This window comes from Mesocricetus auratus, unplaced genomic scaffold (assembly GCF_017639785.1).
Source record: "Mesocricetus auratus isolate SY011 unplaced genomic scaffold, BCM_Maur_2.0 Super-Scaffold_100004, whole genome shotgun sequence".
NCBI lineage: Eukaryota > Metazoa > Chordata > Mammalia > Rodentia > Cricetidae > Mesocricetus > Mesocricetus auratus.
In genome coordinates, this window is record NW_024429189.1 from 6,875,120 (window position 1) to 6,900,517 (window position 25,398).

Consider the following 25,398-nt stretch of genomic DNA (forward strand, 5'->3'; position numbering starts at 1 on the left):
AAGACAGGGTTTCTCTGCATTGCTTTGGAGGCTGTCCTGGAACTCGCTCTTGAACTCACAGAGATCCGCCTGCCTCTGCCTCCCGAGTGCTGGGATTAAAGGCGTGCGCCACCACCGCCCGGCTAACATCTTTTTTTTAGGTTATATCTTTAACCTTTATTTTATGTATATGAGTGTCCTATCTGCATGTACAGCTTTATGCTGAAGAGGGCATCAGATCCCACTAGAGATGGTTGTGAGCCACTATGTGGTTTCTGGGAATTGAACTTGGGACCCTGGAAGAGCAGCCAGTACTCTTAACTGCTGAGTCATCTCTCCAACACTCTCTTTAACCTTTTATTTGTTTTTTATTTTTATTTATTTATATTTTCTGTATGAGTGCTCTGCATGTATATCTGCATGCCAGAAGAGGGCTCTTTATCTTATTTTTAAGTTGTATATTTTGTCATTGTTGAGTTTGAGACTTTTTTTGTTTTTGTGTTTTAAGACAGGGTTTCTCTGTGTAGCCCTGGCTGTCCTGGAACTTGCTCTGTAGACCAGGCTGGCCTTGAACTCCTGGCTCTGCTGGAATTAAAGTGTGCACCACCACCACAGGCTCACTCCAGCTTCTGTGTGTGTATAAATTGTGGAGGTTGAGTCTTTTTGCTTGCATTGTAAGCATGTTACCAACTGAACCATCTCCCCAATCCCCTCAGAATTCTTTGCTAGCATCAAATCATGACAGTCTTTTGTGATTTCTAGTCATTCTGGAGTTTCCCATGTAACAGTCAGGTATGTTATTTCTTAGGGTTTTGTTTTGTTTTTGTGTTTTTGGTTTTTTCACAAGATGTTGGATTTGTGTTAATTCTGGCAATTTGTGGTTGCTTACCCGTTGCTGTGTTGAGTCAGTGCCAGTGTTTCAGCTGTGTGTAAAATGCAGCGTCTCTAGCCCAGGCTTGGCTTTGGCTCTTCTGGAGAAGGGTTAGTCTTTCCCCAGGGAGCTGCTTTTCCTGTCATACGTTTGCTTGTCACAGGTGACCTGTGCACTTTCTCAACACTACTGTTCTGGCCGTCGTATTTATAACAAATATTAACTCACATGCTGTAGCTTGTTCTTTCAGAACTGAACTGTTTCTATACTGTGAGCAATACATACAAGTTTTAGAATTAGCTTCCCTGTAGTTATAAAATCCCCTGGGATTATTGAGTGGCTGGGTGTTAAGTCCAGTGACGTGTGGAGTTGACGCCACTGTGACGTACTACATCCCTTACTTCCTCACAGCTTGTGCCCCAATATCAATATGCTCAGCTAGTGGTTCTCCTACTTAGGCTGCATTTCCTTATGTGCTGGGGATTTTTTTTAAAGACTTATTTATTATGAATACAACAGCCTGCCTCCATGTCTGTCTGCACGCCAGCAGAGGACACCAGGTCTCATTATAGATGGCTGTGAGCCACCATGTGGTTGCTGGGAATTGAACTCAGGACCTCTGGAAGAGCAGCCAGTGCTCTTAACCTCTGAGCCGTCTCTCCCGCCCCGTGCTGGGGATTTTTATGTAAATAGCTGTGTCACCTGTAAGAAAGCAGTTTTGCTTTTTCTTTCCATGTGTCACTTTTATCTCCTTGTTCACCCTGTTCCAGCAGCTCAGGCTTCAGGGTGACACTGAGCAGGCGTGTGAGCGTGCGTGTCCTTGCTCTGCTGCCACAGAGATGCTGCGATGTCACTGGAGGGTGGCCCGCCCTTCATGGTGAGCAGTTCCCTAGTAGTTTGTTTTGTTTAAATCACGACTGAGTGTTTGTCACATGCCTTTTTTGTTTTGTTTTGTTTTTGCTTTAAGTGACACATCCTTATGGATTTTCTTGGCCCTCTTCCTAAGGTGGCTGCTTAAATTGATCACACATGTTGAACCAGCGTTGCATTCCTGGAATGAGCACCATTTGGCTCTGGTGTACTCCTACTTTTATATCTTGCTGGGTTAGACCTGATAGCATTTGATTGAGGACTTTTGTCTATTTGTGAAGTGTATTGGTCTGCTGATTTATTTTTGTCACTCCACAGTTTCAGTTACCCAGTTTTTACTGAGATCCAAAAATAATTAAATGAAAAAAAATCCCAGAAGCAAGCAATTCCTAAGTTTTAAATTGTGCACTATTAAGTGACATGTAATCTCACCACCATGGTATTATAGCTTCCTGCCTATGATACCTGAGATGTGGGTCATTCCTTCTAGCATGTCCCGTGTTTCCTGATCACTCAGTCACTTGCCCATCTCAGTATCAGATGGATGTATGGTCTTACAGAGCTTCTGTCTCTGTAGCCCTGGTAAGTGCCTGAGCACAAGCATAGCGATGCTGCCAAATTCAAGCCCGCTGAAGAGAAATTGAAACTGCTGTGTCTTTCATATTTATCTACCTATTTATTATGCGTTGTATGTAGTTGTTGGTGTGAGGGTTTTTTTTTAATGTGTTTGTGGGTGCATGTAGTATACTTGCATGTGGAGACCAGAAGTTCACCTAGGTATCTTCTCTCACTCTGTGCCTTTAATATCTGGAGTAGGGAAGCTAGCTGCTGGGAATTGATTTTCCGTTTGGTACAAGTCACAGTTGTGGGGTCAGGGGAGATCAGGGGGATGAGAGAGAAGCGCAGGTAGGCGGGACTCCAGCCTCGTACCACGGAAGCCTGGGCTGGTGGTTCTGCAGGGCCCGGTGCAGGGGCCTGACACTGGCCTGTTGGGACTGGCTGCCTGGCTGGCTGCTTCCTCATAGTGTCAGGAGCCAGGCCACCAGTGACCATGCTGCCGGAGGTGGGGGGTGGGGGACAGTTGCCAGCTGATTAGAGGACTCAAACATTGTGGCCATGAAAGGGAGAGTGGAGTTTATAGAAGATGGGGCGCGGAGAGATGGCTCTGTTGTTAAGTGGCTGCTCTTCCAGAGGCTCTGGGTTCGAGTCTCAGAACCCACATCGTAGGTCACAGCTCTAACTCCAGTACCAGGGAAGCTGATGCCCTCTTCTGGCCTTCTTGGACACTGCATACACACAATACTCAAACATGCATGAAGGCAAAACACCCATACATACAAATAATTTTGTTTTCTGAGGCAGGGTTTTTCTGTGTAGCCCTGGCTGTCCTGAAACTCGCTCTGTAGACCAGGCTGGCCTCAAACTCAAAGATCTGCCTGTCTCTGCCTCCAGAGTGCTGGTATTAAAGGTATGTGTCACCTCTCCCAGCAAAATAATTTTTAAAAAATAAAAGATTTGCAAACTTTTTGGATAAAAGGAACATTTTTTTTGTTTTGTTTTTTTGAGACAGGGTTTCTCTGTGTAGCCTTGGCTGTCTTAAAATTAGCTCTGTAGACCAGGCTGAGATCTGCCTGCCTCTGCTTTCCAAGTGCTGTGATTAAAGGCATGTGCCAGTGAGCCCAGCTAAGGTTTATTTATTTATTCTATCTGCATGTACACCTTTATGCCGGAGGAGGGCACCAGATTCCACTAGAGACAGTTGTGGTTGCTGGGAATTGAACTTAGAACCTCTGGAAGTGCTCTTAACTGCTGAGCCATCTCTCCAACCCCTTGTGTTGAAATTTAATGATCACTGTAACAGTATTTAGAGGAAATTAGGGGGTAAAGGCTCCACCTTCATGGGTAAGACTGGTGCCGTTTTACAAGGTGAACTCCAGTCCTCTGTATCAGACAGTGGTTTGGTGAGGCTCTCACCACACACTGCCGCCTTCACCTTGACTCCTCTCTGCAGCTGTGAGCCAGTTACACTGTTGGTTACATGTTTGCTGGTCTCAGGTGGCCTTTGTATAGCAGCCAAAATAGACTAAGACAAGACCAGATATTTTTGTCTCACCTAAATTCATATGTTGAAACATGACTCCAGTGAGAGAGTATTTGGGAATGATTGGATCATGAAACTAGAACCTTTGTGGGCCTGGGAATGTGTACTCAGGCCTCCACCGTGTGAGATCTGTCAGAAGATAGCCTTTATTACCCAGGAAACAGCCCTCACGGGCACTGAGTCTGCAGCACTCTGCCCTTAGACCTACAGCCTCCATAACCGTGAGAAATAAACTCTTGTCCATGAGCCACTCAGGCTGTGGTGGTTTGTAAGTGGACTAAGACACAGAACTATTCAGTCTTTAAAAAAGCTTGGAGGCAGCCAGGCGTTGGTAGCACACACCTTTAATCCCAGCACTTGGGAGGCAGAGGCAGGCGGTTCTCTGTGAGTTCGAGGCCAGCCTGGTCTCCAGAGCAAGTTCCAGGACAGCCTCCAAAACAATACAGAGAAACCTTGTCTCGAAAAAACAAACAAACAAAAAAGCTTGGAGGTGTTAGGATTTGCTTGGCAACCCACCCAGGCTGTGGTCTTACTTGGTTTTCTCTGGGCACTGTAGGAGGGGTATGTCCTGCTAGTGGGTAGTATGTTCTGCATAGACCTGTTCCATACAGCTAGTTCGTTATCAGAGGCTGAATTCTATACCCTTAACTACCCCAGAGAATTCCTAGGCCATCAGAATGGAAAGTAGAATCCTTAGAAAGGTAGTCAAATTAAGATAAAGTCATCAAAGTGGTTCCTAATCCATCCATGGCCCAGTATCTTTATAAAGATGAGAGCCTTTGACAGACACAGGAACAGGCGGATCTCTGTGAGTTCAAGGCCAGCCTGGTCTACAGAGCGAATTCCAGGACAGCCTCCAAAGCCAGAGAAACCCTGTCTCAAAAAACAAAACAAAAAAAAAATTAAAAGGTTCTCTTTTTATATCCTTTTTGATATGCTTAGATTTTGTGTTCCACTGGTTTTCTGGTTTGCCTACCTATAATGGAATGGTTATTTGAACATTTTAGTGTTCTGTTTTAGTTTATTATCATTTTAACTACCTCTTTGTAGTAGTTTTATTATCCCAAAGATAAAAATACACTTTAGGGCCAGCGAGAAGGCTCCCTGGGTAAGGTGCTCGTTGCCAAGCCTCAGAACCTGAGTCTGATCCCCAGAACCCACATGGTGAAAGAGAACCAACTTCTGCAAGTTGTCCTCTGAACCCCAAAAGTGCTGTATGTGCCCCAAAAATTTTTAAGAATTTAAATATGGGGGTCTGGAGAGATGACTCAGAGGTTAAGAGCTCTTCCAGAGGTCCTGAGTTCAATTCCCAGCAACCACAAGATGGCTCACAGCCATCTGTAATGAGATCTGGTGCCCTCTTCTGGCCTGCAGGGACACATGCAGACACAATACTGTGCACCAAACATACATACATTAAGTAAATAAATAAATAAAAAGACTTTAAATGTGCACTTAAGTTTTCAGTGGTCTGCTCGGAGTTGTTATTTTGAACTTTACTTCAAATGTAGAATTCTCATGGTGTTCTTTTTATCTGTACCTACTTAAACTCCACCAGCAGTTGTTAAAATTGATTCTTTTCACTTGCCTGAGCTTCCCCTCAGGCCCCTCATTTGGCCATTTACCCAGATATTTGGGGTTCTAGTCACCTAGCTGTGCTGCCCTTCCTCGGCTGAACCCCAGTAGGTTCCCTACGACAAGAGGATCGAGGGAGAGCAGTAACACAATGCCCACCTTCTTGGAACTGTACTGTAAGACAAAGTAGCCATCTCCCTCCACCACTAGGGTGCTCAAGGGAGACCCAGCAAAGGCAGGGCACTTCCATGCAGCTCACTCCATCAGTGCTCACTCCAGACTCCAGCTGCATGGAGTTAGGCCTGGATGCCAAGGGTGCTGTCCAGAGTGAGTACTGCCTCCTGCCCCGCACTCCACACTCTCAGCCGTTGCTCTGGTCGGTTGCAGCCACTTTTGGGGAGCTGGAGCCCCAAGACATGTTCTGTCTACTCTAGAACTAGATTGTCTCCCCAAGAGTCAGGCTTCTCTGTGCCCTTGCTGGGCTGCAGTTTCACGGGGATGTGTGTCTCCCCTCTTTTAAAGTTATATTTTTATGTTGTACATAAGGAGACACACACCATGGCAGGTATAAGGAGGTGAGAGGATTGTAGGGGTCAGCTCTTTCCTTCTTACATGTGGGTCCCAAGGACCCAAGTCAGGCTTGGTGGCAGGCTCCCTTACTTACTGAGCCATCTTGACTGGCTGTCACCTCTGGCTCTTTATCTGCTTCTGCCCCTCCATGATGCTCAGTCTACTCCTTGACGAGTGAAGCCTAACATTTAAAAGTTTGAACTTGTAGTTCGTTACTGTTGTTTTCCACAGTTCAATTTTAAATTTCTATGTGCACCTGATTTCTTCCTGTTTTGTTTGTTTTTAGTGCATTGCTTGTTTTACAGGTGCTACTGTTTTCTTTTTACTTTAAATCAGACAAATCCAAAGTCCTTCCCAGGCAGTTGCTACAACATCTCGGGAGTATATTAGGACTTGTTGGATTTGGGCTAGGGCAAGAATAGTCTCATAGGCTCTGACCTCCTAGGTTGAGGGTCTTGTGTAGAATGATCATCATTGTTGCTTTTGTCACGCTAGGGAGGGAACCTGGGCCTAAGGCATGCAAGGCACGTGCTCCACACTGAGCCCCCCCAGCCTCTACACAACTGTTTCCTCCTGGCTTCCCTCAAAAGCTTTCTTTTACTCTTCCAAGCTGGGGACTAACCAAGTTGCCTAGGTCAACCCTGAACTTGTTCTGTAGTCCAGGTTGGCTTTTAGCTCCCTATCCTCCTGCATCAGTTCCCTGAGGAGCGAAGGTTCCAGGCTTGTACCACTATACCTGCCTGGAAGCTCTTCTGATGGTACCGATTGTGTTAAAGCCCACCCTACCCCAGGCATTGTACGAGGCTTCGTTGTGTCTACCTTCCTGCATCCCTGAAGGCCAGGGATACACACCTGAACCAGCACTTCCTCTTCAGCCTCCTGGAGGATCCCTGAGGCAGACATCACCAGGATGACATTGGCCAGCAGAGCCTGGGGCCCCACCCTATAAACAGACTAGATGGCATGTGCTGTTGCCAACTGTTTATTCATTAACCCGAACAGTTAATGAGTGCAACATGCAGCACCCGTGGTCCACTGCAGGCCGCTCAATCAGTAGCGCAAGTCAAATTATGAGAGGTCAGAGCCTATGGCCTGCCACCCAGGGTACAGGATATCCAAGGTGTGGGTTTTGCTGAGCATAAAAGGTAACCAGGCAGTGGTCAGCCTGGAGCTGTGTGAGCTGCAGCCTGGGGAAGAGGGTAAGTGAAGAACAGGACTTCTGCTGTCCCATACACCCCGAGCTGGCCAAGAGGCTGACATGGGATCTCTGGTGCTGCCAACAAGGGCTACCCTAGTACCCTAGTGCTGAGCCTGATGGCTAAGTGAGCAGGTTGCGTGTGAGTGTGTGGGGGTCAGGCTGTCCCCTCCTAAGGCATTACTGCTATGAGCTACTCTGCCCCAGTGCAGTAAAGAACCACAGGGTATCATTTTCCCCAGTGGGTTCAAATGGCTCAAGTCACTGATGCCTTCAGCGCCTACGGCTGGCAAACCAGGAGAAGAAGGGGCGTGGGCGTGGGCGTGGGGCCTGGAGGACACGAACAGTGCGTGGTGAACGCCAGGCTTTGATAGTTGCATCATCGCTGGCTGTCAACAAGAGCTCCTGCTCCTGGGGGCTAAAGACTACCGAGTTGACCACATCCTCGTGCCGCAGCTTGGCTAGGCAGATGTTGTAGTGGCGGTCCCAGATATAGCCATGCCGATCTTCAGCCCCACTGTGGGATAGCATCTGGATGAGCCCACACCCACCTGTTGGAGCCCATACCCAAGCCCTGGGGTCCACCTGAGCCCACACCTGGCCACAAAATCCCTGCTGACATCCAAGAAGATGAAGAAGCACTCGTCATTGGGCGTGTAGGCATGGTGCGCTCGCAGAGCCCGCTTCACCTCCCGCATGGTCTTGAGGTCGAACACCAGCAAGTCAATCTCCTCTGCAATGGGTGGTGGCTGCATGGGGTCAACTACCACTGAGCCAGGAGGCCAGGCACGGCTATTCACATATAGGTACCTGAGCAAGGGATACATGTTAGGTACAAGCATGCTCTTCCATCTGGGCCATCTGTGGTGTCCCACCCAGCACACCAGGCCCACCTGTTATCAGGAGACAGGCCCATGCCAATGATGTGCCCATGCACGTCAATGACATGGTCCAGTGCATCAAAGAAGGCATCGGAGCCCCGGCCCTCACCCAGCACAGGCCCTGCTGTAGTCATCTGGTGTGGCAGGATCTGTTTGATGCCTGCATGGAGACCAGGGTGAGGGGTCATCCAGAGCCTGTAGGGACATCACCACCAGAGGACTCCCAATCCAAGAGCACAGCCATAGTGGTCCACAAACTGCCTACACTTAGACTCAAGCACAGGTGCCCACCTGGTCACTTGCCAACCAATCCGCTGCCTGGGTTGTCACCACTCTTACACAGAATCAAGTGTGTCAAGGCCAGAGCTGTAGCCCAGGGCACGACCCAAGCTGTGCTATGGACCTGCGGGTCTGGGGAGCACCACAGCGGTTGCTGACCCTCCCAGGTCTGCCCTGCCCACCATTACCGATCTGATGTGGTGAGTAGGTGAGGCAGCCAGTGGTGAAGATGAGGTACTTGTTCCTGGTGTCAGCATCACTACACGCTGGGGGCTTGGTGTGGCCCTGGGCCAGCAGCTCAGCCACCTTGGTCTCCAGTGCACAATCTGTTAGCTGTGCATGTCCATCCAACACATTATCCCACATGCGCCGCAAACCCTCCTTGACACGGCCAGAACCAGAGGTGTGCAAACCCGGGTCAGGGGCCTCTTCTTCACTGTCCCCACCTAGGTCAAAGACTCGGCAGGGGAGCCCACCCTGGTCGCCAGCGTCCAGCAGGAGGTCCGGACTATCAAAGCGGCTGCAGTCAGCCACCATTACTGTGCGGATGGTGCTAGCGTTGAGGTTCTGGATCTTAAAGAGCCGCTTCACCACGTTGACATTCTCTGACTCCACATCCTACGTGGGACACAAGCCAAGGCCCACAACAGGTGGGTGCTAGCCTAGAGAGCAGCCTACCCTGGCCCTGCACCTGCCCTTCCATGCCCAGCCCTGCCCACACCTTCCCCTCCAGCTCTCCGCCCTGCCCCACCTGCTTGCCCAGCCTGTCCCTGCCCCAGTCTGCACCTGGAAGGCATTGTTGAGCCACAGCACTGAGCAGGAGGTGATATCTCCAATGCGGTGCAGGTTCCCTGAAATGAGGCTGGTTTCTGTGAGCCAGCAGCCAAACACATCGTAGGGCTTGTTTCGCACGCGGGACAGCAGGGCGAAGGAGTCTGGGGGGAAGGCCACAGCTGGGCATGCTGCTGACAGGGCACAATGGGGCAGGCAGCCCAACCCGATGCCCACACTCACCTAGGCTGATAACAGCTATCTCGCCTGAGGAGGAGTTGTGTGGCCCCAGGAACACCCCTGAGGCCAGCAGCAATGAGTCATCTTGGTTGAACTGGGAGAACTGGGTGTAGCTCCAGTTGTACGGCCTCATATCTGCACTGTGCAGCAGCGAGATGGTCAGGTCATTGTTCCAGATCTGCACCGGAGGGGCTGCGCGGTAATCACCTGGCCAGTTCGCTCTGGCAGCACCGCAGGTCCTGACTCTTCCCCACTGAGGGTGCGGAGTCCTCACGGGCAAGAATCTCATCCTAGGTCCTCACCACCCACTCGCATCACACCCTACCAATGCAGAGGGCTGGTCCCTGGAGCTGGAGGTTAGAGCTGCTCTCAGCTCGGGGTGTGGCGTGGTCCAGGTCCTACCTGACCCTCTCTGCATGCGAGAGGTGCTCTCACCTTCACTGTGCAGTCCTTGGAGCAGGAGGCGAACTGGTACCCCGAGTGGGAGAAGCTGAGGTGCAGGACCTGGTCGGTGTGCTCCTTCAGCGTCTGCACCTCCACACAGGGTACCATGTCATAGAGCCGCCGGAACTCCTCATACCAGGACGTGGCCGCTGTGGGCAATACAGTGTCACTCCTGCCTGCGAGGCTCCCTTACTAAAGACCAAGAGCCGACAGCATGGCTACCCTGAGCTGTACTGGCGGGCTTCTGGAACCCACCGCTCACCAATCAGGACTCAACTATCACAGAGACGCCCTCCCCCCCCCCCAACACGGTCCATGTGTGAGGTCCCGGAGCCGTGAGCCCCTGCCCTGAGGCCTGCAGGTTGTGTGTGTGTGTGTGTGTGTGTGTGTGTGTGTGTGTGTGTGTGTGTGTGTGTGTGTACTGACCTGGGTGTCGGGGCACATCTCGAGCCACCTGGTAGTAACGGTAGAACTGTTCCTTCCATAAGAACTCGTCCCGGGATACAGCCTGCCATTGGCGGCACACCAGCCCAGCTGCCAGCACATCTGCAGGGCCCAGGCTCAGAAAGATCTGGTAGATAAGGCTGTCTGGGAGCAGGGGCATGCCCCCCTCGTCCATCGTGACATTCTGCCCAGACGGTCCTGAAACCTATCAGAGAGAGACTGACGGGCTGGCCCTCCAGACATGGCAGGCCCTGGCTGTTCCTCCAGCCCCACCAACTGCCCAGCCAAGAATTCTACTGTACTGAGCATGTGTGGTGGGAGAGGGGGTACCACCCAACACTTCTTGAAGCACCCAGACAGTAATGTTGGACCACGTCGCATCCTCCAGGAGCGCCGAAGGACTTGCTGGACCAGACGGTAAGCCCAGTGCAACCTGAAGAGTGGGAGGTGGCCCCCCTCTTCATACCTTCCAGGTGGGGAACTCTGACACCTTCGCCATGCTTACTCCTGTGCCCGGGGACACATCTGAGCACCAAGGCAGGCACACAGGGCTGGGCTGCCCAAACTGGCAGCTCCAAGTTCTACCAGTAAGGACCAAGTGATGGACACCCCACCCTGCCTTTGACCCTGCTGCCCCAAGATTTGAGACCAGCTGACTTTCTTCTGAGAAGGGGCTCCCCTCCTGACCAGTGGCCTCTGCCTTGCGGACTCAGGGGAGAGCCCGAGCAGGAGGGCGGTAAGAGTGGGTGGGGTTTCTGAATGTCAGGGCGGACGGCAGGAACCAGGCTTGCTGCTTAGCTAGAACCGGCAGTAGCGCCTCCATTCACCTATCCACCGCCGGGTGGATTAGGATGGTGACAGCCTGCCAAGGCCATTACCGGCCAGATAAGGCGACAAAAGGCTGACGTGTGTAGGTATTGCTGGAAAAAAGCTGGTGACGGTGGGCAAAGCCCGCGAAAGTGGCACAGGCCAGTGGAGGTAGGGCCAGGCAGGGCGAGGCCCGTGACCGGGACAAGGCCCGGGAAAATAACCGGAGGCCAGTGCCGGGAGTAAGGGACACCAAAGGCGGCACGAGGCAGGTGACGGCAGGCCTGGGCGTAATGGGACACAAGGCCGGTGACGAGGGACAGGGCAGATGACACAGATGAGCACGGCGGGGCCAAAGCCGGGACTCACCGCGGCGCCTCCGCCCGCTGCGCTGCGCCCCGCTTCCGCCGCCGCTCTAGCCCCCGCCTCCGCGTCTTTCCGGAGGAGCCAGGCTCGACGCCACGAGCCCCGAGGCATCGATGGCTTCCTCTCTTGCGCCTGCGCCTCGGGCCCCGGGCCGGTGTTTACGCGCCTGCGCGCGATCCGCGCGATCGTACGCTCTTGCCCGTAGCACAGTACTTGCTCCTGGCTGCTCCATAGGGCGGCAGTAACGAGCCCCGCCCAGCTGGACGGGTTCGAGCCTCTGGGCCGGCTCTCTCAGCTGCTGGGCTGGGAACAAGTAGCTTTAGGAGCGCGTTGTTGTTGACTGTGGGGATAAGACCAGTTACTGGCGTGCAAAGGGTTGAGCACTGACCTCAAGTGGAAATCAGGGTGCAGAAGTCAACTCAGACTTTGCACTTGGTCCACAATGCCAAGCTCCGGCAAGGCCAGGTTCTGGGGTGGACCCTAGCTTGGGGTAGGGGTTCAATAAGCGGAAGACAGATGTAGACTTCCTGGGCAGTGCTTCCTGTGGTACTGGACAGTGGACTCTGACCTGGGACAGTGAAGCCCTCCACCTCCCTCTCCTGTCGCCTACTGTCCCCGACAGGCCCGCCATGCTGTCCCCTAGGGCTGTATTGTTCTTCACCCTGCTCTTGACAACCAGTTCGCTGACCCAAAGGGCTCGAAAGCTCTCTGGATCTGCCTCCCCCATCAGCACCATTCAGGCCCAGGCCAGTTTCAGTGCTCAGCAGGTAAACGCTGGGAGTGAAGGGGGGGAGGGGATAACGCCAAAGTGTGACAGGACTGACCCAGGGTGCCCACTCCCAGAGTTAGTCCTCAGCCCTCCCAATGCCCTCAGTTCGCAGGGACATGGCTGCTTGTGGCTGTGGGCTCTGCATGCCGTTTTCTTCAGGAGCAGGGCCACCGGGCTGAGGCCACCACATTGCACACGGCTCCTCAGGGTGCTGCCATGGCTGTCAGCACCTTCCGAAAGCTGTGAGTCCCAGTGCCTTACCCTGTCCTCTTGACCCTAAACCGCACCCTAGCTCCTCTGTAGCCTAGGTAGACATCTCATAAGGCTCCACCTGGGTTGGCGCTCCTAGAGCCTCGGGTGTCTCCTTATATCACACCTTCTTCCCTTCCCCAGAGACGGGATCTGTTGGCAGGTACGCCAGCTCTTTGGAGATACAGGGGTCCCTGGCCGCTTCTTGCTCCAAGGTGAGGCAAGGATGTCAAGCAAGAGGGTGCAGGGCTGGAGGCAGGGGTGAGGAGCTGCTACGCTGCTACTATGCTTCTCCGTCAGCCCCAGGGGGCCGTGCGCCAGTGCATGTGGTTGTTGCTGAGACTGACTACCAGAACTTTGCCATCCTGTATCTGGAGAAGGCAAGGAAGCTGTCTGTGAAACTGTACGGTGCGTGCTAGCTCTCTACCCACACGTGACCTCGTGCTTTGCACCCTGGAAGGGCTGGGTGACCCCACATGGGCACATGGACCCTCCCCATCCCCTTCCAATTCCAATACTCTCGACAGCAGGCACCCTGGGAGGAGCAGCTACATGGAGGGGGGGGCTGCTGTGGGGATTAGATGGGGCATGGACAGACCTGGTTGTGTCCTGGGTACCCTGTCCTGCTGAAACCACAGAAACCCTGTCTGTCCCGCAGTCCGCTCATTGCCCGTGAGTGATTCTGCCCTGGATGTGTTTGAGCAGCGAGTCAGGGGAGCCAACCTAACAGAACACCAGATCTTTTTCTTCCCCAAGTATGGTGAGTTTCCCCCAGCCCAGTCACCTCCTGCCTGACACCCTGCAGCCCCTTACTACTGCCTGGGCCCCTAGGTTTCTGCAAGACCACGGACCAGTTCCACATCCTGAACGGTGAGTGGCGTCAGCAGGGCCGGGCAGTGGGGGCTGAGGTCAGGGTCAGCTCTGTCTGCCCCTGCTAAGGCTTGTGTCCACTGCAGAGGTCCCGAGATGAGGCCATCTGGAGGAGAAGCCGTGGACGGTGGACTGGCTCCCCAGAGTTCTGAGCACCCTGAACCTCGGAGTCTCTCCTGTCTGCCCCTAGGATCAACCCCTTCATACATTTCTGTATGATGAATGAAGCTGGGGCTTTTCAGTAAACATCAGGCTTGGCCGTGGATCTTTTCTGTCATCCTGTATGGGAGTTCCACCAGGCTGAGGTGGGGAGAGAAGGCAGCTGGCCCCCTGGCTATTTGAGGATTCTGCCCTACGGGAGGTGGGGCTGGAAAAGGCTCCTTCTGCCCAGAAGCAAAAATCCCTGCTCTCCCTGTTTCCCCCTCTGCAGTGAAGGCTTTCTCTGCCCAGCATTTGCCTTCCCTCACTCCCCGACCCCAGCCCACTGTGCTGGCTTCGTGCCCATGGGAGTGGAACTCAGGGCCCTGTCCAGGGTGCCTTCTCTAGAGACATACATAACCCTTCCAACAAGTCCTCTAAGCCCCTCCTGACCCTTGACCCCTGAGGCTAAAGAGCTATAGGTCCAGGGGCACTTGCTAGGAAGATACCAGGGTGGGTTTGAGGGAACAGTTGGAGCATGTAGAACGGAAAACTGTACCGCAGGAACAGGGAACAGGAAGCCTACTTAATGGACCAGTTAGGGGTGAGCATGGGGCTCTCAACATGTAGGTCAAACCTCTGTTATAAGCTGTCCCCCAGCAACCCCTACCCAGACTGTAGTCAAAGTTACCAGCCGCAGGGAGTCAGAAGCAAGTTGTGTATATCCCCATAAGGGAGGCGTTGGGCCCTTCTAGACAGGAGCATTGTTCTTTTCAGACCTGGGATGTTTTGCTTGACTCTGAAGACCACGGCTGGAGTTCAGGGAACTGCGCATCATCCCAGAAACAGCTGGGCTTGCATCTGCACCTGCGTCTGCCTCAGACATTGCCTTGCTGGTGGCCTGACATCTTCCAGCATTCATTTGATAAGCATTTCTCAAGTGTCCCAGGACCTAGGGACACAAACTAGGCAAGTCCTTGCTCCTTGGGCGCTTAAAGGCCAGGCTCAGCCGTCTGTTGATGACAGGAAGACAAAGGTGGGCTAGCCCCTTGTCTCCCTAGCCTGCCATGTCCTCCCCTCTAGCAGCCCCAGGACACCCCAAGTGAGATTTAGTTCTAGCAAGACTGCTGTATGACTCCTAGAGCAAAGTCAGAGGAAGTCTTGTCTGCTGGCTCTTTGGAGGAATGAGAGCTGTAGCGATAGGGGTGGGTGGCTGCTCTTGGGACCACGGCTGCCCCAGAGGAGGCTCTGATCACCCAGGATCTCTGGGCAGCTAGACTTTGGGAGGGCGGGAATATAGACGGAAGGAGGGTGGACTACCAGCGGCTTTGGAGGAGGAATTTCAGGAGACTATCCTATCCACAAAAAAAAAGTAGAGCTCACAAGAGCGCCCTGCCCTTGCGGGCCTGGCCTTGGCCTCACTGCCCTGGCCCCAGGAACACCTTTTCCTTCTTGTCTTGTGTTCCCTAACAGAAAGCGATGGCCTCACTCTGGTAGGGCTTGGGCTCACACAGCCAAGACCCAGCCCTCTGAATCTCTACCTTGTTGCCTTGTGGGTCTTCATGAGCTAAGCATGGACCATGCAGTCAATAGCTTCTGTGCCAACCTGAGGACACTGTGTACGTGTGTGTGCATGTGTGCCTGACGGGCTGGGGGATGTTTGTGTGGTCAGAGGGCAACTTGCAGGAGCTGGTTCTCTCCTTCCACTTTTCTTAGATTCTGGGAATCAAATGCAGAATGACAGGCCTAGAGACAAATACCTACCTGCTGAGCTATCTCACTGCCCATGCATATCTTTTTCATTTTAAAATATTTGTTATAGGGGCCGGGCGTTGGTGGTGCACGCCTTTAATCCCAGCACTCGGGAGGCAGAGGCAGGCAGATCTCTGTGAGTTCGAGGCCAGCCTAGACTACCAATCGAGTTCCAGGACAGCCTCCAAAGTCACAGAGAAACCCTCTCTTGAAAAAAAAAACCAAAAAAAAAATATTTGTTATAGGGACTGGAGAGATGCTTAGTGAGTAAGAATGCCTGCTGCACAATCATGCAGATGTGAGTTTGGATCTCCAGAACAAGTGTAAAAATCCTGACATGCAGGGCAGCGGTGGCACATGCATTTAATCCCAGCACTTGGGAGGCAGAGGCAGGTGGTTCTCTGTGAGTTCAAGGCCGGCCTGGTCTGCAAAGAGAGCTCCAGGACAGCTGTTACACAGAGAAACCCTGTCTTGAAAAAAAATCCTGGCATGGTCAGTCCTATCTTTAACCCCATCACCGAAGGGTTTGGACACAGACAAGTTTGCTGCATCCCAGCATAGCTCCGGGTTCAGTGAGAACCCTGTCTCAATGGAATAATGCAGAAAGGATACCCAATGTTCTCTTGCTTTTCATGCTTGTACACCTACCTACATACATACATGTGTATGGTATACAATACATACACATATTCATACATAAATGTTTCTTATAATTTTATATCAACTTTGAATTGTAATAAGTAATTTAAAATATCTAAGAAGAAATAAGTTTAAAATTCTGTAGAAGCCAATATGTAGCTGACCACCTTGCCTGAGACCACAGGATTAGAGGACTTGACCTGGAGGGGCTACAGAGCAGGTGACCTGTCCTGTCTTGCCTGGAAGTGAGGTGCTGTGCCCCTTCTCAACAGGCAGGAGCGAGCAGTAGTGCACCTGCCCTCCTGTTCACCCAGATGCCCCATGGACAGATAGCCCCTGCATATGAACACTGTTTACAGTCCTCCAGGAGGCCTCCTGCGACTCAGGACAGTGTCCTGGGAAAGAATTCGGGATGAGGGAAGGGAGCAGAGGGCAGCACTCAGGAGTCTTCCCAGAGAGGGGCGACAGGGCAGATAGAAGGTGGTTTGCTTTGGCTGTCCCTGTCGGAAGGAAAGATGGAGGCAGCTGAGGAGGACAGGTAGGAGGAAGAAAGAGAGCAAGGGAGGGGCCCTGGGCAGGGATGAGGCTCAGAGAAGAGGGATCAGAAGGGCCATGCTCCCAGGGTGCCAGGGTTGCCAGTGGGATGGTCTCACCCTGCGCTGTCTGCTTCTTCAAGTGTTGCATGGGCATCTGTGTCATCCATCACCTGTCCCCTCCCCCTAACCCTGGTCTTGGAGAAGGCCCTGCTCAGTTTCAGGACACAACACAGGTTCCCAGATCCCCTGTGGTCCCAGGATGACAGTACTGTTGTATCCATAAATCTAGTATAGCACACTGGGCTGCCCACCCTTCATTTCAGGACAGCCCTGAAGGGGAAATGGAGTACATAGGCGCAATAGCCTCCGAGACCTAGGAAAGAGCAAAGCCAGGACGCTTCTTAGGGCCTTGCCCTGCATCTCCCATAGGGCTTATCTCCTGAGGGCAAGTCCCCTTTGTGACGTTTCCATAGGCGTGGGCGGGGCCTGGAGGCCTGGTCTGTTCTTGCTCTGCTCTCCAAGTCTTCTAAGTGTCCTGCCCTGCAGAAAAGACAGCACAGGGAACAGGCTGAGATGGCTCTGAACCTCCTTCAGAAAAGCTCAGACAGGAGCCACCTACACTAAGTTTGCACAGCTTGTCTCTCAAGTCAACGGCCTGTGACCAGGGAGAGCACGGCACCTATCTCTCCAGCAGGATCCTACATAGGGTCCTGCTCCATAGCATCTTGCAACGATAGGACCCCACTTCCTTAGGGACCCACTCCCATAGACCTTGCTCCCATAGGGCCCTGCTGTCAAAGAATGAGACTCCCCTCCCCTCTGCATGGAAGGTCCTTTGAAATACCCCAGTACTTCCTACCTGGGTTCCCTCTCCCCCTTACCAGCTCTGTGTTCTGCAAGTGAACAGTCAGTGCTTATGCTACACTGGTTTTAGAACTTGGGGGTGTGCAGGGGGGCGGCTATGGAGTTGCTTGGAGGCTGTCAGGCCAGATCCATGGGTAAAAAGCTGTGAAAGCTAAGGATACCCTGACCCCTGCCTAGAACAAGTTGTTCTTTGGCATGAAGGTCAGATAGGGTAGACGTGGGCAGATGTTTGAACCACTTGAGAGAAGGTTTTTGGAGTCACAAGACAGCCCCAGCTGGTCCCAGCTGGACCCAGCAGGCTTTCTTTTCCTTGGCTGGGGCCCAAGAGACCCTGGTAGGTGTTTAGGGTCTGAGGAGGGTCAGCCCTGCCCTCCCTCCACACCCACCTGGTCTGCCACGCTCCCAGGGAGGAGCATTGGCCAGGTGCGTCATGAAAAGACAGGTAGGTTTCTGAGCAAGCTTCAACAATAGTCACTCCTCAGTCAGGCGCTGTCTGCCCCTCTGGGGCCTGGTCACTGCTATGATGGGCCCTTGGTGGATTCTGTGGCTGGTCCTCACCCTTCCCCAAATCCTGGAGGGCCTGAATCCAGCCACGCCTCAAGGCTTTCCCCAGCTGACGAACTTTGAAAATGACCAGGTACAGGGCTTTCTTTCAAAGGAGAAAACGCAGGTTGCAGCTGGATAGGGTCCCAGCTTGTGGAGAGGGGGTGGGCACTGCACAGGGAGGCCAGGGCAGAGCCTGAACCCAGAGTTCCTGAGTGAGCCCACGACCACCCCCCAGCACCGTCTGCACTGCCTGTGTTTGCTCCCTCTGTGGACAGAGACAGAGGCTTGCGAAGGCCACATGGCTACTGACCAAGGCCACCACCTACCTGCTAGATTAAAAGCAGATTCGGGATTCTGCCGGCATCATCGATGCAGAGCTGGCCTGAAGTAGCCTCCTGAGGAGGGGCTCCCAGCTGGACTGGGCTGCCCAGGGTGTGGTGGGAGGGGGCTAGCTATGCCCACCACCAGCCATGCAGTTTCAGGGGGAGTGGTTTGTCCTTGGTTTGGCGGGCAACACCTACAGCATTGAGCACCGGTCCTTGCTGAATCCCTACATCACCTCGTTTGAGCTAAAAAACAACAGTTATTTCCAGGTGACCAACTCCATGACTCGGTGAGTAGGGTGCCTTTCCTGCCCAAACAGTCAAGGACTCAGGGCTGTGTTCTAGGAGCCCTGCGTGGGGTTGAGGAAACACATCTAGAGACCATGTCTAGCACAGCCTGCTTAATGACCACTGCAAAAGCCCAACCCAGTGATGGGCTGAATACAAGAGAGGAACCATCTTGTTAGTCACTCTGGAGACAGAAGGCTAACGGGTTTTTGGTACTCCTGTAAGGCCAGGGACCTCTTTCTCCGTCCCTGTCTTGGTTCTGCCTGTCCTCCAGGATCTTTACAGTGGCAGGCAGCCCTTACCTGGAGTCTGTTCTTGTCCATTTCTGGAGCCTGTTGGCTTGGGTGCCACAGGAGGCTATCTACAGATACCCAGAAACTTTCTTTTTGACATGGCAAATCCCTGTGGATTTGAGGACCAGTGCTGGGTTGAGCAAGAATCACTCCTATGGCACTGAGCCAGGCTCCCAGGAAGGGTACAGAGTAACTGGAAGGACCCCAGGGCGGAGGCCTGGGGAGGTGGAGAGCTCTGTGCATCCTTCTGGAGTGTAGGTCTTTTAAAAGGCTTGTGTGTGTGTGTGCGCGCGCGCGCGTGCGTGCGTGCGTTCGTGTGTGTGTGTGTGTGTGTGTGTGTGTGTGTGTGTGTGTGTGTGGTCCATCAGGGTGGGCCTGGCTGACTTCCTTATCCCCTTGCCTCCCCCCCACTCCCTCCTTGCCTATCCCTCCCATAGGGGCAAGCGTTGTGACACTTGGTCCTACACCCTGATCCCAACAGCCAAGCCTGGGCAGTTCACTGTGGAAAACAAAGGTGAGAGAGGGGTGGGTGGGAGGGGCCACAGCTGCCTTGGGTATCTTACATGTGTGTCCCTCAGGGTCTGGGGCAGACAAAGAAGACGTACAGGTGATCGAGACCGACTATACCAATTTCTCCCTGGTGCTGTCCCTCAGAAAAACGAGCAGCTACACCATCACCAGAGTCAGCCTTCTGGGTGAGCCCCTGCTTCCCTGGGCCCTGTGCAGAACCCTGGTCAGGGTGGTGCTTCCTGGGTTGGGGATGGCTTGGAGGCAGATACCTCACCACCGAGTGTTGAGAGCCATGCTGTGCTCTTCCATCCACAGGTAGAAACTGGAGGCTTACTCGTAAGATTATAGAAAGGTTCATCTGCTTTGGCAAAGCCCAAAAGCTCACAAAGAATAACTTCATCTTCCCCGATGTGACCGGTAATGGATCTGTGGGCAGTGGGTGATGGGAAAACGGGGTGGGACCTGGACACAATGGCGGCACCTTCCCCAGTCTTCACAAGTCCCATGGCCCCTCTCCAGGAGGGCACTGCACATCCTCGGGGTATTGTAGTCCCAGGGTCCAAACGCAAGAGCTTGTTCACTGAGTTTAGCCTGAGTCAGAAGTGAGGCGCTCAGGGCTCTTGATCTGAGTCCCAGGCCACTTCCTCCCAACCCCGTGCCCCTATCCCAGGCTGCCCCCTCCCCACACTGCTTCTCCTGTCCTGGGAGGATAGTTCCCTGTTCCCAGGAGACTGGAGTTCATCCAGGGAAGTTCGAGAATTTGGACAGCCTGTTTGCAGCAGGAAAGTCTCCGAGAGCCCAAGGCCAAGGGCCTTCAGAGCGGAGTCCTGTCTCCAGCCTCACTCCTGTCATGGGCAGATCAGGATCTCCAACCCCCACCCTGTCCAAGGACTTTCCCCGCCATGCTCTCCTCCAGTCCACACCTGCCCAGACACATTTGTACACCCAAGCATGTGCCCAGAAACATGCAGACAGGCACATGCTCACACACAGATACGGTCATCTTGCACCCTTGTCGTTTTGATTAGGATGCTGTTGACTATTTTTCACTCGTTTACTCTTTGGGGGCCCACCACTCAGCTCCCAAATAAATACACGCGAAGGTTTATTCTTAGTTATGAATGCTCAGCCTTAGTTTGGCTTGTTTCTAACCAGCTTTTCTTAACTTAAACTATCCTGTATGCCTTTTACCTCTGGGCTTTTATCTTTCTCTGTCTCACTCTTACTCCATGACTGGGTGGATAGATGGCCCCTAGCGCTCTCCTCTCCTTGTTCTATCTTGGTCTGTTTTCCTTTCCCATGTTTCTCTTCCTATTTATTCTCTCCGCCTGCCAGCCCCACCTCTCCATTCTCCTGCCTCCCTATTGGCCATTCAGCTCTTTGTTTATTTTAATTTTATGTTTTGTCTGCATGTATGTGTGATGGTGCCAGATACCCTGGAACCAGAGTTACAGACAGCTGTGAGTTGTCATGTGGTGCTGGGAATTGAACCCTGGTCCTCTGGAAGAGTAATCAGTGCTCATAACCTCTGAGCCATGTCTAGCCCTGACCGTTCAGGTCTTTTAGGCAAAAGTAACACAGCTTCACAGAGTTAAACAAATGCAACATGAAAGAATGCAACACATCGCCGGGCGGTGGTGGCACACGCCTTTAATCCCAGCACTCGAGAGGCAGAGGCAGGCGGATCTCTGTGAGTTCGAGGCCAGGCTGATCCGACAGCCTCCAAAACAATACAGAGAAACCCTGTCTCGCAAAACAAAAAACAAAAACAAAAAGAATGCAAGACATCTTTGCATCATTAAACAAATGTTCCACAGCATAAACAAATGCAACACACCTTAAAAAATATTCCACAACAATGGAGACTTGGGGTATAGCCCAGGCTGGTCTGGCAATCACAATTCTCTTTTTTAGTCTCCTGGGTGCTGGTATTTTAGGCCTGTGCCACCATACCTGGGTCACATCCTATACAACATGGATATGGGATCATGTACATGTTTACACCAACATTAACACTAATTGTGTCATACCATGAGTCTAGGATCCTGCAGGGACAGACAGGGCTATGTAGGGGCTTCTGGAGGACCCCAGACTGGCAATAGAGGTCCCCTCTGAGGGGCATGCCTCCTAGCCCTTTCTCTGGAGCCCTGCCCAACTTCCAGTCTGCCTGCCTTTGTCCCTCCCAAGCCTCTCCCCTGCTCCTCTTCTTTATCCACCGTCCCAACACTCTGTCCCCACCCCATTAGACTGGGTACCTGAACAGAAGCTCTGCTGAAGAACGGGATGGTTCCTGCCAGCGCAGCCTCACCCTGCGTCTGCTCTCAGCACAAATAAACACGCTGCCTGTGACTCCAGAAATGACCAGTGTGACCATGGGGTGGGGAGAGCACGGGCCTCTGACCCTGCAGGGCCATGATGGCCATCCTCTGAGCACCCCCAAACTGGCTCCTCAACCCCCACACCTAGACTCCACACCTCCCCTGACTACTAGCTGTGTGAGATCACAGGCCACCTGGACCTAGCAGAGCTTTGGGAGCAACATGATGAGTGTCGTAGGTCCCGGGCATGCCCTTGGGGCACTGGGTCTCAGGTGGCCGGCAGGAGCAGTCAGGGCCCCAGAGCAGAAGGAAGCCTTGATGCCGATGCCCCAGGCTGGAGAAGGGACAGAGTATGGGATGTGGAGACTGCCTGCCATCCTAGGAAAGCCATTCAGAAATAGAGAGGCACCGAGGGGCCAAAGCAGCGGGCCCAGGAACCAAGCAATCCAGCTCCAAATGCGCCCCAGTAAAGAGGTTGTCAGTACAATGCTTGCCTTATCCAGTCTACAACAGCAGGCCACTGCCTGGCCCCACCCATGCCTAAGTGTATATAGACAGCCCCAATAGACAGGCAGAGCAAATCATGGCCCAAAGCCATCCTTGGAGATGACTCCATAATCTTCGATAGAGGGCAAACAGCATATAGAGTTATACATAGAAGCCTGATGACACCAATAAGACCAACCCCCATCCTAGTCTCAAGGCATACCACATGTAGAGCCTGGGGGATACAATTCAGCATTCTGTTGTATATCTGACCCCCCCCCCAGTCAAACTCTACAAGGGAGGCACGGTCTCTTTTATCCTTAATTGTATCCAAGATGGCACCCTTTGTGGTGAAGGTGACGGACACTGGTCGTACTGTGTGACTGGACTGAGGCGTGGCCAGCGACTGGAGGACGGTAGACGGGTATAAACGGATAGGTATGCAGATGGGCAGACGTATGGATAGATGAACTGGCATCTCGGACAAGATAGGGAGGAGCTAGAACTGGGGAGTGTCATGGATCACTCCAGTGCCTCCCCTCTGTGGATGCAAGGCGGTCAGCTGCCTCAGGTTCCTGCTCCAGTTCTTCCTCACCCTGATGGATGTAGTCCTTGAACCGGGAGCTGAGATAACCCTCTCCTTTGTTGGGTTGCTTCAGATTCTCTGTCGCAGCAATGAGAAAAGTAGTGACACAGGCCAGGCGGTGGTGGCGTATGCCTTTAATCCCAGCACTTGGGAGGCAGAGGCAGGCGGATCTCTGTGAGTTCAAAGCTGGGCTAGACCGACAGCCTCGAAAACAATACAGAGAAACCCTGTCTCGTAAAAACCAAAAAAAAAAAAAAAAAAAAAAAAGAATCCTTCTGTGTAAAGAACCAGGGTCTCCCAACAGGTGGACTAGCCCTTGGCCATGAATTGTGTGTGTGTGTGTGTGTGTGTGTGTGTGTGTATACGCATGCGCACGGGTGCCCACGTGCACACACACAAGCCCATGCCCGTGTGTGTATGTGTGTTGCACGTCTCTCTGAAGCACACATCTGAACAGCCACAGACCTTTAACTCCAGAGAGAGGCCGTGATCCCTCACACAGTTGGGGGTTTCATGTTTTGGCCTGTATCCCCAACTGATTCCTCGTCAACATACAGGAGACAATGTATAGGGCCTGGTGTGGCAGATGGCCTGCAGATGTCACAGGAACTGCTCAGCCTCCGGTCGTTGTAACCTTTATTTTACATTCTTTTCTTCCCAAACTCAGCGTCATCCAACTCTACATTTTGGAGAGTGGGAAGCTGCAGGCCAGCCTCTAAATTAGTTCCAGGTGTCCTCTGCCCCAGCTAGAGCCCCAGTGGCACTGTTTGGTTCATATTTAGTGATGCTGAGACCAGAACCAGTCAGTCAGGGCCTCACATGTGCTAGGTATGTCCTCCATACTGGGCTACCCCTTAACCCCTCACAAGTCCTCATTTCCAGAAGACCTTACCTTCACTGACTTTACATTTGGGTTGTTGGTGTCCCGTGACCTTCACTAGTAGGCACGGAAGTAGTGAAGGTGCCCCCAGTTACATAGTGAGCATCGTCTCCTATTCTGAAGCAGAAACCCAACTTCCTGTTGGCGATGAGAGATGGTATGGAGACCCCAAACAGTCATATGAGGCCTTCACATCTCTATGTACTCAGGGAATCAGAGCTGAAAGGTAGCAGACCAGACAGGAAACAAGCTTGTGAACGGGCGATGGAGTGGGAGGGCCTTCCCACACCAGTTGGCTCCCCAACTCCTGGAATCCAGCAGTGGGGAGATAGCCATCAGCCATCCCCCTGCTCTTAAAGCAGAGCAGCCAGGCTGTCTGGCATTGCTGTCAGGGAATTGCCCTACGCCTCTTCCAGAACAGTCTCTCTCAAGATGGGGATGTCATGGCCAGAGCCCCCTGCATGTGTCTGCATAGTCTTGGAAGACAGGACTAACGCTGTGCTGAGTACAGGGACCATTTCACAGAGGCCTTCTTGAGCATGGGTGTTAGTTTGACGCCTCAGCCTGCTTGCTCCTCCCCACAGGGTCCTCCACACCCTTCTTAGTCATGGATATGGGGACACAGGAAAAGCAGAGGCCCACTCCCAGCCTAGTAAGCAGGGAGTCATGTTTGTGAGGTGCAAAAAGGAAGCCTTCTGCCCCTCTCAGGCTTCCAGGGGTCAGTACACAGAGGTGTGGGAGGGAGTACACAGAGGTGGGGGGGAGTACACAGAGGTGGGGGGGGAGTACACAGAGGTGGGGGGAGTACACAGAGGTGAGTGGGGGGAGTACACAGAGGTGAGTGGGGCAGGGTACACAGAGGTGAGTGGGGGGGAGTACACAGAGGTGAGTGGGGGGGAGTACACAGAAGTGAGTGGGGGGGGAGTACACAGAGGTGAGCGTGTGTGGGGGCCTAGGATGCAGACAGCATCATGCAGGGTGTGTAGGCGCTTGCATGTACCAGACGGCGGGCAGTGGTCACAGTGCCGGGGTACTTAGTGTAGGATTGGCCTGAGGGTTGGAGGTTAATGCACATGGGTCAGTGTGGGGGTTGGAAATGTTTTAGTCTCGCCTGGGATCCTCGTCTAGATATGGGGTGAGACTGGAGCGTGGGTGTTGTTACCCAGACGAGGGTGGGCTCCTTCTAGGTTCCACCTCTAGACCCCGTGTCACACAGACTGCCCAGCGCTGCCTGGGCAACAAACCCAGCCCGTAAGCCCGGCCAAGTGGCCAGATAAGTCTCTTTGTTTTGGCCGATAAGCAGCCTCTCCCATCACCACCTGGGCCTGCTGGGCCTCATTGCTGTGCCTGCAGTTTGCTGGATGTGAAATGGAGTCAGCTGGACTAGGACCAGGCCTGTGAGCTGCCCCTCCCATCGCCACCTGGGCCTGCTGGGCCTCAGAGCTGAACCTGCAGTTTCCTGGAGGTGGGAGTGAGCAGCTAGACAGGGGATCCAGCATCTGAAAGACCTGAACCGGCACCACAGAGCGGCCCACCCTCAAGACACTTCTGCTTCGTCCCTCCCTTCCAGGTCCTAAGACCTGCAGGCCCTCCAGGTCTTACGGCTACCCCTGCCCTGGGGGAGAAACTGCTTTTCCCAATACTGCCCGTGTCCTGCCTTCACTGCATTCCCTAAGAGTTATCCCTGAGGACACCCGCAGGATCAGGACACATGTGTTGGTGACATGATCTAAAAGTCTCTCTGTTCTTCTTGGTCTGTAGGAAAGGCTAAAACATTGTAACCATCTCATTTCCCAGGCCTCTGAGAATAGGAGACATCTCCACCATGCTTAAAATGCGTGACTTGGGGGTCTAATCCTCGCCATTCAGACTGTTCATTTCTGGAGTGGGGGCCAGTGGAGGAAGTGGGGGAGCAGGTCCCCAACATCAACCAATGACAGGACAGCCCTTCCTCCCCA

At 53.0% G+C, this 25,398-nt stretch overlaps 3 protein-coding genes across 10 annotated transcripts; 2 read left to right on the forward strand and 1 right to left on the reverse strand.

Annotated features, from left to right (window-relative positions):
- Positions 1-6,932: 6,932 nt before the first annotated feature.
- On the reverse strand, positions 6,933-11,529 carry Fbxw5 (F-box and WD repeat domain containing 5). 5 transcript variants are annotated; one of them, XM_021235013.2, is made up of 9 exons: positions 11,397-11,529; positions 10,203-10,425; positions 9,768-9,925; positions 9,336-9,510; positions 9,108-9,172; positions 8,510-8,939; positions 8,055-8,202; positions 7,759-7,971; positions 6,933-7,678 (listed from the first exon to the last, which is right to left on the reverse strand). In XM_021235013.2, exons 1-9 carry the CDS (start codon positions 11,502-11,504, stop codon positions 7,435-7,437), a joined length of 1,764 nt encoding a protein of 587 aa, XP_021090672.2. In that variant the 5' UTR covers positions 11,505-11,529; the 3' UTR covers positions 6,933-7,434. The 5 variants fall into 5 exon arrangements, with proteins under 5 accessions (XP_021090672.2, XP_012978785.2, XP_012978786.1 ...); XM_013123331.3 differs by having other exon boundaries at positions 9,108-9,256; positions 11,397-11,528; XM_013123332.2 differs by lacking the exon at positions 11,397-11,529 and adding an exon at positions 10,687-10,812 and having other exon boundaries at positions 9,108-9,256.
- C8g (complement C8 gamma chain) lies at positions 10,419-13,546 on the forward strand. Of its 3 annotated transcripts, none has more exons than XM_040745251.1 (8): positions 10,419-10,637; positions 12,016-12,160; positions 12,268-12,404; positions 12,556-12,626; positions 12,712-12,819; positions 13,070-13,171; positions 13,243-13,281; positions 13,368-13,546. In XM_040745251.1, exons 1-8 carry the CDS (start codon positions 10,462-10,464, stop codon positions 13,379-13,381), a joined length of 792 nt encoding a protein of 263 aa, XP_040601185.1. In that variant the 5' UTR covers positions 10,419-10,461; the 3' UTR covers positions 13,382-13,546. The 3 variants fall into 3 exon arrangements, with proteins under 3 accessions (XP_040601185.1, XP_040601186.1, XP_012978787.1); XM_040745252.1 differs by having other exon boundaries at positions 12,037-12,160; XM_013123333.3 differs by lacking the exon at positions 10,419-10,637 and adding an exon at positions 10,996-11,130.
- Positions 13,547-15,356: 1,810 nt separating this feature from the next.
- Positions 15,357-21,524, forward strand: Lcn12 (lipocalin 12). 2 transcript variants are annotated; one of them, XM_040745253.1, is made up of 6 exons: positions 15,357-17,652; positions 18,233-18,369; positions 19,098-19,174; positions 19,239-19,355; positions 19,486-19,587; positions 21,417-21,524. In XM_040745253.1, the coding sequence occupies exons 1-6, from the start codon at positions 17,641-17,643 to the stop codon at positions 21,443-21,445; spliced, it is 474 nt and encodes a 157-aa protein (XP_040601187.1). In that variant the 5' UTR covers positions 15,357-17,640; the 3' UTR covers positions 21,446-21,524. The 2 variants fall into 2 exon arrangements, with proteins under 2 accessions (XP_040601187.1, XP_012978717.1); XM_013123263.3 differs by lacking the exon at positions 15,357-17,652 and adding an exon at positions 17,659-17,847.
- Positions 21,525-25,398: the final 3,874 nt, after the last annotated feature.